Here is an 11,526-nt window from a genome sequence, read left to right as displayed (position 1 = left end):
GGGGGCTCGGCGGCAAGCACCCCAGGGGAAAACCAAGAGCAACGGGTCGTAAACTCCTAGGTTTCAGATGGGACATAAGGAAAACCTTTGTGCGACCAGACGCTGGGATCGACTCCCACGCACCGACCCTGGAGATCTTCCAAAGGACGCCTCGCTGGGGTGACGTGACCCCGGCCGATGATTTCACTCCAGCCCTAAACTGGCGTGACTCTGTGACCCCGCCAGGGCTTGCAGGAGGGGACTTGTCCCAGTCCGCGGGGCGGGGGGCACTGGGCGGCTTGGCTTGGCTTGGCTCTGGAGCCAAGAGGGGGTCCCTGCCCGTGTCCCCCCCACCCCAGCCCACGGCTGTGGGATTTAAGGGGGAGGTGTGGATCCTCCCCCGAGTCTCCTCCCCTGCCACAGCCCGGCGAGGAGGGAGGCTGAGCTCGCAGTCGGCGCAGGAGGGTCCCCGGACCATGGCCGGGCTGAGCTGCGCCCCGCTCGCCCTCCTCCTCCTCCTCCTCGTGCTGCTGCCGGTGCCCCGAGGCGGTGCCCAGCGCCCAGCCGGGCTGCGGAGGCAGCGGACCCGCTGGCAGGACCGCGGGCGGCTCGACAGCCTCCCCGGCTCCCAGCTCCCGGCGGCCGGCGGGGATCCCCCGCGGCGTGACGTCAGGGGGGAACCCTCCGGGCATGACGCCAGAAGGAACCCCCCTCCAGGGACCCCGGCGTCCCCGCGCGATGCCCGTGGGCACGTGCCCGACGTCAGCCCGGAGGGAATCCCCAGTGGCGCACGTGGCAGAGGGAGTCCCACGGGGGCCCGGGCCCGTGGCAGCCGCAGGGGCTCTGGGGCCAGGGGAGGGGATGCTCAGCCCGGGACCCCTTCTAGCAGGGCCGCGCCAGCCCCGGGCGAGGAGGAGTGGGGGGCCTGGGACCCCGAGAGCATGGCCGGGGACGACCCCCGCAACCCCTACAAGAGCTGGAACACCGTCTTGTACAACGTCTACTCCGGCGGCGGGCCTCGCCAGGACCCGGCCGCGGGCCACAGGCGGCCTGGCTATGGGACCAGGTACTTTCAGAACGGTGAGCGAGCTCTTCGGGGTGCTCCCGGGGCCTGACGTTGCGTGTCTCGGGGAGGGTGATGGCGAAGGAAGGGACTGGGGGAAGCTTGCCCCTTGCTGTCAGCCGCGCGGGTGGGAGACGGGAAGGGGGTGTCTTGGCAGGGGGCCCTTGGGGCTACCAGGGAGGTGCACGTCAAAGCTGGGTGCAGGGAAGAGCATGGGTCTAACCAGCCCGGCTTGAAATGGCAAAGGATGGGCCCTTCCTCCGCTGAGCACAAGGGATGCTCTGTTGTTGTGGGCAGGGGGAGCCCGGTCAGGGCATCTTGGTTCATTGCTGCCTCCCAGATGTGCCCCGTCACGGCAAAAGGCCCAGCTGGGACCCTGACGGTGCGTGAGCATCACACAGCCTCAGTCCGTGCTTTGGTTAAATGAAGGGGGCAGGAGGGAAGGGACAGACCTGAGTGGTGAGAACAGGCACTTGAGGGGTCAGGACTCCTGGGTTCCCCCAGCGTCACCAGAGAGCAGCTTTAGGGGCTCAGTCCAGTCGTTTCTTTTCTCCGTGCCTCCATTTCTTTGTCTGTAAAATGGGGAGGAAGACGCCGAGCTAGCGAAACGGCTGCAGGCAAGCCCTGCCCCCTTGCTACAGGAATGCGCTCCAGGAATATTACCTCTTGCATGAAACAAATATCCTAAGTTTGTTAGGAGATCTTATGTTTGTAAGGCCCCCTTGCCTAGGAAGAGAAGTTACAAAGCACTGGCTCCTCTTCCTAACCCCCCAGCTGGACACTCGGTGTCTGCTGAGTGTGAGGGCACAAAGTCCCATCCCAAAGTGCAGCAAACTGGCACAAAGTTGCCTAAAACAGGTAGTCCATAGAGCTTCAGCAATGCCCAGCGGGGAAAGCCTGAAACGGCTAGCTCCCAGGCTGGGGCATGGAGACATCCCTCGGATTGCAAGGGAGGAAGATCCCATTGGTCTGATGCATTTCCAAGCCTTGCTCCTTTCCAGTCTATAGGAACCAAAGCCCTTTCCCTGTACCCCGCTCCCTGCCCTTCCCGGCTGTTTGAAACTACACGCTTAACCCCTCACTTAACACCCACTGGGTGTGCTCCGTGCTGCGTCAAGCCTCTTCAGCTTGGTCGAGGTGCTGGAATTGGTGACTCAGTCCCCAGCTAAGGAGGTGGCACGTGCAGCGGGTGCTTGGTGGATACCCTGCATGTATCCAATGCAGTGATGATACTGAAGATGTATGCTCTCATACAGCTGGGAGTTGGCTCAGAGGAGGGTATAAGGGCAGCGTGAAGGTTACATGAATGGTCTCCATGTTTCCCAGTGCTGGATTTGTTCTGTGATGGTGGAGAAGTGGGGGGGAGTTTGCATCCAACCTTAACACTGAATTTCATTTCAGACGACTGCATTTTCCTTCCTTTGGTCTTTCCCTTGTCCTGAACTGTTCAGGTTTCTTTGCCTTATATTACTGACACCCATTTACAGCACAAAGGAGCTTTCAGTAAGGCCATTCATATTATTGTGTCCCGTTGTGGAGGCAGGAAGGGAAGACGACCCCGGCTGGATGGGCGAATTCCTGTGAACTTCCCTCCCAGCCTGGCTCACGCACCATGCTTCCTTCTCCTTCCAGGCTTGCCTGACTTGATCCCAGATCCGTACTACATTCAAGCCTCCACCTACATTCAGCGCGTGCAGATGTATGCCTTGAGGTGTGCGGCTGAGGAGAACTGCCTGGCCAGGTAAGCTCTCTGGGGCAGGGCTGGCATTATACCTTGCATTTGCCCACTGTGTGCTGGCACCGTGGGATTCTGGGCTGTGCCCGGGGTTGTTAGGTGCTGCCTCAATACACATTTGCTCCTGTAACCCCTTCCATTTGATGATATCAAACCAGCTCCAGGAGAAGACAGCCTTGACTCCAGCAGGGCTGTAGCTCCACCGCACCGCTGAGATCACATTGCCTGTCATTGAAATGCAGCGGGCCGAGGCAGAACGTGGCAGCTCTTTAGTAAAGTGCAGCAGCACTACAAGGCTCTGATGGGCAGGGAGTGAAGCAAGCCAGGGGCAGGTGCTAACAGTGAAGCCATCCAGTTTGGAGGAGCGTGGGTGGCAGATTTGGTTTGCAGGGGTGAGCCTGGAGCAGAGCTGAGGCTGAGAGAGAACGCAGGAGAATTGGAGGGAGGTTTGATTATTCCAGGTGCTGTCTGAACATCCTGATCCGGATGGAGGGAGGCTCTGGTCCTCGCCCTCTGAGAAGTGCTCTGAGGTTGCCGGATGAGAGATGCTACGTCCAGGTGAAGGATTATTTATTCCCGACAAGAGCAGAGCAGCAGGTCTGAGCCCGACCCTCCATCCTGGCATTTCCTGGGCTTTGTAGCTCGAAGCTGGCCCTCCCAGCATTGCGGCAGGATGGTTCATTCGCATCTGAGTGTTTATTTCGATTTCAAAGTGGAAACAGCCCAGAGGTTCTTGTAAACAGCATAGGAACAGCCAGGGCTTTGTGCCGGAGGGCGGTTTCCGAAGGATCGTGTCCGCCAAGGCCCTGACTGTGGCTTGTCACGGCTCCTAGCAAGACTCTTTCAGAGACACGGACTGTTATTGTATTGGCAGGGAAGCTGTGTTCCCAGCTGCTCCGAGATGCTCAAAGTCCTCCAGTGAGAACCAGCATCCGGCCCTGCAGTGGGATGTTTTCCAAAGTCTGGAGAAATCATTGACAAAGGGCTTCTGAGTATGCTCATGGGCACACGTGTGCGTGTCGGGGATAGTGTTTGCTTCTGAGTACATGCCTTTGCCTTGGCCCGTGCATGGGCCAGGGGTTGCCTGCACCTGTCTGGTGAACTCGGTGTCTTCCGCCCCATCCGCAGGGGAAGGTGACTGCTAACCATGGAGGCCGCCTGACTCCTCGCAGGGGTCTATAGGAGATCTCTTCAGAGGCCATGCCCTTATATTCATCTGCTGGCCATACCTTTTAAAGTCATTGTCCATGTAAAGAGCTGTGGGATGTTCACCCCAACCCCAGTGTGGATTCCAGTGCCGCTAGGATTTGGGATGGGGGAAAGGGGTCTATGTGTGAGACTCTCCCCTTCTCCTGGCTACAAGTCTGCCTATGGGATTGTGTGAAAATAACACCCTCTCCTCTGTTCAGATCCGCCTACCGACCAGGTGTGACTGACATCAGCTACAGGGTGCTGCTCCGCTTTCCACAAAGGGTCAAAAACCAGGGGACTGCTGACTTCCTCCCAGTGAAGCCGCGCCACGCCTGGGAGTGGCACAGCTGCCACCAGTGAGTAGAAAAGCTAATGCAGCCACAAGGAAGGACATCCTGGTCTGGGAGCCCATCGCCATTGATCCCCCTCCACAGCACGGAGCCCTGGCACAGGCCAGCATCCCTCCGGGGGTCCTAGCTTGCAAGCCCTTTTGCAGGTGTTAAAGGCCACGTCCCAGGTGCAGCCATGCCTGCTCTTGTGCCCCTGAGGCTGTCTGTCTTGATCCCTGCATCGCTTACCTCTGTGGGGTTATCAGGGCTGTCCCACCGCCCACCCCCAGACAACACCGTCTCTCCCTCCCAGGCATTACCACAGCATGGATGCCTTCAGCAACTACGACCTCCTGGATGCGGTGTCCCAGAGAAGGGTGGCGGAAGGGCACAAGGCCAGCTTCTGCCTGGAGGACACCACATGCGACGCGGGCTTTCGGCGGCGCTATGCCTGCACGGCCCACACCCAGGTGAGCTGGCGAGGGAGCCGGGGGCCCACTGGCACGTGGGGCTGGATGCCCTGGCACTAGGGGCCTGTCCCTCGAGGGCTTTGTGCTTGGCCCAGCTGGGAGCATGAAGCACTGACCCTGCTCTGGGTGTCGGGAAGGATGAGCTGCCCCCCAGCTCCTACTGAGCATGATACGGGGCCTCACACCGCAGATTCCCTTGTTGCGTGATGGCAAAACCTGCCTGCCAGCTGGGGAAGGTCTTCCCCCTGGCTGCTCCAGGACACCCAGTCTACGCTGTCTGGCAGGGCTGGGCAAGTTCAGGCAGGGAGCACTGGACTGGTCAGTAATGGCACTGCTTTGTGCAGGGCTTGGGGCCAGGCTGCTACGACACCTACAATGCCAACATCGACTGCCAGTGGATTGACATCACAGATGTGCCCCCTGGCAACTACATCCTCAAGGTAAAGCTGACCCAGCACCGGGAGGGTGGGGAAACAGAGGGCGGGGGAGCTGCAGAAGGAGCTCCTCTGTACACACATTGACTGGGCATGTTTACCCAGCACTGCTCAAATCTCTGCTGCTGGACACCCCCACACACTCACTATCAAAGGGCCCTTGCAAGGACCCTCGGTCCAGTGGGTAGTGCAGGGAGACTTTGGTCCCTTGGCTGGGACCTCCAGCTCTCGGACCTGCCCACTTCAAAGGGCGGGTTGCTCAGCCTGTATTTGCATGCATCTCGCTGAAGGTGACCGTCAACCCCAACTTCCTGGTGGCCGAGTCGGATTTTACCAACAACGTGGTGAGGTGCAGCCTCACGTACACGGGAACCTTTGTCACCGCACGGAACTGCCGCATCACCAGGTACGGCCACGCGAAGCACGGTGCCCCGTCACTCGCTTCCCCGGGGCCGTCCAGACCTCAACTCGGGGGGCTCCAGCTGAGCTTGTCACCCCTGGAGCAGCAAAAACAGAAAAGGGTGTTGAGGCCTTAGATGTGTAGGGAGCTCCCTAGTGACAGGGCCACACAGGAGGTTCATGAGTACTGCTGCCCTCCAGGTACCACACCTGGTCTCAGCCCAGGCAGCAGAGCTGCTAACCTGTCTTGCAGCAGCTCCCAGGGCACAAGTCTGAGCTTCACACTCTCCCACGCTTGCAGCTAGGTCAGTAGGCACAGCCTTTGGCATGTGGGCACCTGGTCACCCAGGGTGAGGGGTCCCAGATCACCAGACTGTCCCTGTCTCTGCAGCTAACAGCAAAGTGGTGTGCCTTTGCCACGCTCACCCCACAGCAGGGAGAACCTCCAAGCTCTTTATTGTTATCTCCCACTTCATGCCGATATCTCCCGAGGCCCTGGGGTGAGTTTTCTCACTGGGGTGCCATTCACGTGAGCTCCACTATCCGGACAGAGGTTGGCAGACGAACAAAGCGCACTCAGGCTTAAACAGCTCTCTGCCGGCATTCAGCCTCCTTGCTCCTATCCAAGCAGCCCTGCAGCAGCAGGCTCTTTGCAGAGGTGTTAGACAAACCACCCTCCTACTCAGCCCCTCGTTTGTCAAAGCAGCCCAGAGCAGGGGCCAGTGTTGAAGGCTTCCTGGGGTTTGTGCTGTGGCACTTGAGAGCTCCCGGCCTGACCTGGACCCTGCTGTGCTAGAGGCTGCACAGACACAGAGCAGGAGCATCAGGGTCCCGAGCACTGCCCTGAGCCGGAGCGTGTCCACATGGCCTCAGACCAGACCAGGAGCACCGCCCCGGCCTGCCCTGCACAGACCTCTTAGAGCAGCCAGGAGCGCATGCTCTGCTCAAGCCCACTTAAAGGCAGCTGCATTCACTGCCCCTTGGCATGGAGTGAAGGGATGGGCATGTTTCTCAGTCCACTCATGGACAAGGAGCCTCCTTCCTTCCCCTCTAACTTAGCTGGGGGGGAACTGGGTGACAACCAGGGGCAGAGGGTGCCGACCAAGGGCTCAGCCCAGAGCGCTCGGTATCAGAGCTGGTTCTGAGAGCACCCCCGTGCCCTGGTTGTGACACCCTGGCTGGGAATCTCCAAAATTTTACCTCCAAAATGAACCTACTGCTTCTCTTTCCCTCTTAGATTCTAGCCTGGGCCCCTCTGCAAGCGACAGGAGCACCAGACTCCACACCTGCTCCACAGGATGCCTCTGCCACCACTTGGTTCCCCCTGACCGCAGCGCTTGCCCCAGGGGATGCCCTGGGACCCTCTCTGCCGCGTTGCTTTTCCATGTCTCTTACCTGGTGCCTGTGGGAATCCAGGTAGAGCAGCTGCCCAGGGCTCAGCACGGCCCGAGCTGGAGATCACAGCATCCACCCCTGAACAAACTCGAAGCTGTCTAGTCCTTGCTGCACTGCTGCCAGCTCAGGCATCGCATTTCCTTGCCAGCATCGCTCGCTCTGGGGTCTGCACGGGCTCAAACAAGGGAAGGCATGGTACCTCGCACCTGGGTGGTATCTCATGCTCCCTGCTGCTCAGGAGCCAAGTTCTTCTCCGGCTCCATCCCAGCTCAACGGGGCATCCCAGCTGTGGGGCGGCTTGTACCCACCGCTTCCCCCTGCAATGATCCCCAAATCCTGGTAGTCAGAGCTTCTTTATCAGTCACTTCCCACAACCCAGAGAGGAACAGCCCCTGTCCAGCTGGGACCCCAGCTCGGGGGCGAGCGGTAGGGATGAGGCCAGTCTGAGCAGGGAGACGGGGGAACGTGGCTCTCGGCCCTAGGGTGGGGAGGCTCCAGTGGCCGGCTCGGTTGTGGCAGTGGCAAAGCTGGGGGGACACGGGCAGGCTGGGAGCCTGCAGCAGGGAGATGCTGCAACCTGTGTTCTTTGATCCTCTGAATAAAATTCACAATACTGGAATCTACCTGGTAGGATCTTTGCCTTTGGGGTAGGGACTGGGACGAGCCCTGTGCCCAGGCTGGGACCAAGGGCAAAACCGGCTGAATCAGCCATGCAGGATGTGATATCCAGTGAGGATATGGGATGGCATGATGCCAGGACCACCTGTGTCCCCCTACCAGTGTTTTGCCAAGCCTCCTGCAGGGTCCCAGCAGGTATTTCTGGCCACGGTGCGGGATTCTTGCCCGGGGAGCACGGGATTCAGGCAGGGGGAATAGGTTCACTCCAGAGGGAAGGGTTTTCTGCCCTCCATCCATGATGCCCCCACCCTGTGCTGGAAGCGCTGCAGGGACAGGCAACTCCGTCTCCACGTGGGCTCCCCCTCCATGGCAGTACACAGGGTGTCCCAGCCCTACAGACTGTGGGGAAGCATCCCCTGATGTGAGGGGCGGAGGAAGGAGCAGTTTCCATCCTCTCCAAACTGCTCTGAGCTGGAGGGACCCTAGGCAAGGCCCCAGGAGCCAGGTCTGCTGAGGACCGATTTCAGCAGACACGTCACTCGCATGCAGAGGGCACTCGAGCCAGCGACCGTCCTCATCCCCTGCGATGGGGCAGCTCCGTGCAGCCCTGGATTCCTGAGGAGTGACCGATGCTCCCCGCAGCCTCCGCGCCCCCCTCCACCCTGCCCGCCCGCCAGGGCCTTGTTTTGACACCGTCTGGAGCCTCTTCCCACTGAGATTTCCTCCTCCTGAGACCCGCACCCCGCCAGCCAGAGGGAAGCAGACCAAGAACTCCAGACATTTCCCCTCAGCCTGCAGCCAAAGCCGAGCGGCTCACCTCTCGCGGCAATGCCGACCGCTCCAGAGGCTCCTTTGCTGCTTCTCTCCTTGCTCCCGTCTTGTCCAGGGAGGCTGTCTTCTGTATCCCACCTCTCCTGGACTGCAAATCCACCTGGCTCCTAGCATCCTAACACCCACCAAAATAGACCCCTCTGTGGCCACAACCATGCACACGTCCGGGAAGGCCTGCAGAGGTGCGCACACCATCTGTAATGCCACCCATGCAGGTTAGGTCCACAGCCCTTGCAGTAATCACGGCTTGGGTCCCCACGTAAACCCCTGCTTCAAGCTCACCCCAGCCCACACCCACTTCCCCGGTCGTGCTGACCCCAACAGAGCCGTGGCCCAGCTCCCCTGCCTCGCCTCGGCTAGCCCAGCTACTCCAGCCCTGGGTCTCTGCTGCCATGATGCAAAGCATCAAATATCCGTGGTTTTTTTACCGATGAGAATCAAAGGGCAGCCTGCGCTGTGGGAAGACCTGCAAAGGCACCTCGTTAGGAGGGGTTTTGGGCTTGGATATCAAGACCGAGGGCCTTGCAACCGGTCTGAGACAGACCGCCACCTCGGAGACCTCCCAAATTCTAGATAACAAGGGTGACCAGCGGCTTTCATTCGCCCGCAGCCTCATGCGCTGCAAACGCCTGAGGGGAAGGCAAGCGCTAGATGTGCAGAGTCCCTCTTCGTGCTGTGCCTCTGCAAATCAGACCCCCCCCCCCAAAGCCCCCATGGCTTGCTTTACTAATAGTTCCCGTCAAAGATGGCCACTGTGAGCTGGGCACATCTCAGAGGCTTTTCTTGTCCCTTCGCCTTACTAAACCCCAGGTGGCGGGGGACAAGAAGGCTTCATTCACTGAAAGGCCTCCAGTCCTCACCACCCCCCAGCACCAGGGTGTGAGACAGACGGCGCAGGACTTCTCAGGGGTGTGCAAAGAGGAAGGGGGCAGAGCTCTCCCCACCCCTCTCCTGGCTCACACCGACACGAGCCAGACTTCAGGATAGGCGCAGTCTAGACGGGCCGAAGCAGCCGCAGACCCAAACCGACCAACCACGCCTCCAACCAGCTCCATCTCCTCCCCCAGATCCAGCAGGCTGGCACGTCTACGGCCTTTTGTGCGCAGAGACTCCTCCGAACCAGGCAGACCCGGCCCCAAACCCATCTCCCAAGCCCCCACCATTGAAGGCAACCCAACGTCCCAATGGCATGCACCTCAAGGTGCACCACCAGCAGCTCCCATGCCACCCCCCAGACGCCTGGAGTCGGGCCGTGAGCGCAGAACAGGCCGGGGTGGAGGCTGGGGTGGCAAGGCCTCTCAGTTGGCTTGAGAGGTCCGTGTCCCCAGCTGCCTGGGCCGTGGCCGTGTTTGCTTGCATCGCTCAGCAGGACAAGGCTGCAAAACAACCTCTCCCAAAGGAGCTGACTCAGGCACACACACAGGGCTTGTTTAAGCCTGGGGCTCCGGGTTGGAGCAGCTGCAGCTACCGCCCCGCCTGCCTGCACGCTTCCCGCCTGGGCACCGTGGGCATGGGGGGGACCCAGACCTCCGAGGGAGTCGGGAGCCCCGGCAAATCATTATCAGGGGCTCGAGGAGGCGCTGAAGCAGCGCCAACCCATCCCAGCTGGCTCCCACTTGCTTCAGGTGGGCTGGTACCACCTTTTCTGCCACTGCTTTGCACCATCAGCCCCTCACCTCCGCCCAGGCCCACGGGGGTCCTTCTCCAAGGGCTGTGGCCACCGGGCTCCGGGTGCAGTCTTCTCCATGCACGGTTGAGGGAGGTTCAGCATGGGCAGTAAAGCAGACTGAAGCTCCTAGCACCCGGCTCCTCGGCACAGGCAGGGAAAGGCTTGGGAACACGGCTACAAGCTTCTGCAAACACTGGGTCTCATCCTGGACAAGGGCAGGTGGCTACTGGGGTTCAGCCTTGTCTACGCTATGGAGCTGCTGCCATCACCACTCCAGAGTTGGATCCCCTGGGGCAATGATGGGAAGAGACTGCTCCTCATTGCAGCAGCTTGCTCCCCACAACTGCCCTGGATCCCCAGCAGGAATTTGTCCAGCACAGCCATGTTAGCTGCAGGGCGATGCTTCCCCAGCCCTTGTGAGCTGGCTCTGACAGCAGGCTGCTGCAGTCAGACACGTCCTCAGACCAAGACCTAAAGCAGCAGCTGCCAGAGCACGAAGCTGGGGGGTTTGGTGCCAAGAGCAGGAGCCGGAGGACCTCTAGCGGAAGGCTTCCCCCACCACACGCTGCTCCAGGGAGCCTCGGGGCAAGAGGTGCCCATTAGCAGCGCAGGACGCTGCCCACACACAGGGCACAGCCCACGTCTTGCACCCAAGGGCCTCGAAACCCCAGTGCTCTCCCAGTCGGAGCCAGAGCCCACCCAACGCATAAGCTTGGCATCCACAACACGACCCCTCCTCCATCCTCAACACGACTCCGCTGCCTTGCTCAGTAGGGGCTGGGATCACCCTTGACCAAGGTATCCCGCCCTCTGTCCCCGGTCAGGAGAAAGGCGGACTGGGGGCTTCCTGCTGTTTGGGAGCTGCCAGGCGGCATTTTTATCTCAGGAAAAACTGCTGTGTGGGAGGAGAGAAGCCGCAGCCCGGTGAGCAAGGGGGCTCCCAGGTGAGCATGTGCTATTATCCTACACAGGCTAAGCCCCAGGGTTAGCGTGGAGCTGCAACTTAGCTTGGTTTTCCTGCCAGGACATTGCCATAGGGCAAAGAGGGACATTTTTTGCCCCTTTGCCCCATGCGGACACTTGGAGCCAGACGAACGGAGCTGCTGAGAGCTCGTCGGCAGTGCCAGCACATCCCGCTGGGGAGAGCTGAATGGCTGTTTTTTAAAATGGCTTGGATTTAGCGTCCACGGACACCTGCAAGGCACAAGGACAGCAAACAGCCTGCCCATCAGTGCCAAAGGGAGCGGGTGGCTTGGCACCCACCAGGGAGCAGGCACTGAGCCACGCTGGCCAAAGCAGACCTGATGGCCCTGCTGTTTCCACTGGTCGGATTCAAACAGACCCCCAAGCAGTGAAAGGCTGCCTGTGCCCCCACCCCATCACCCCACAGGGAGAACCAGGGACGCCGGTGAC

The 11,526-nt window shown here is 60.3% G+C and overlaps 1 protein-coding gene across 1 annotated transcript; it reads left to right on the top strand.

Annotated features, from left to right (window-relative positions):
* The first annotated feature begins 394 nt into the window (after positions 1 to 394).
* Positions 395 to 7,614, top strand: LOC102559899 (protein-lysine 6-oxidase). Its single transcript, XM_006278681.4, has 7 exons — positions 395 to 1,059; positions 2,675 to 2,783; positions 4,187 to 4,324; positions 4,611 to 4,767; positions 5,112 to 5,207; positions 5,492 to 5,607; positions 6,838 to 7,614. Exons 1-7 carry the CDS (start codon positions 456 to 458, stop codon positions 6,842 to 6,844), a joined length of 1,227 nt encoding a protein of 408 aa, XP_006278743.3. The 5' UTR covers positions 395 to 455; the 3' UTR covers positions 6,845 to 7,614.
* The last annotated feature ends 3,912 nt before the right edge of the window (positions 7,615 to 11,526 follow it).

Source organism: Alligator mississippiensis, chromosome 16, assembly GCF_030867095.1.
Source record: "Alligator mississippiensis isolate rAllMis1 chromosome 16, rAllMis1, whole genome shotgun sequence".
Classification (NCBI taxonomy): Eukaryota; Metazoa; Chordata; order Crocodylia; family Alligatoridae; genus Alligator; species Alligator mississippiensis.
Note: the sequence above shows the minus strand (reverse complement) of the source record. Positions and strands in the feature narration are given on the sequence as shown.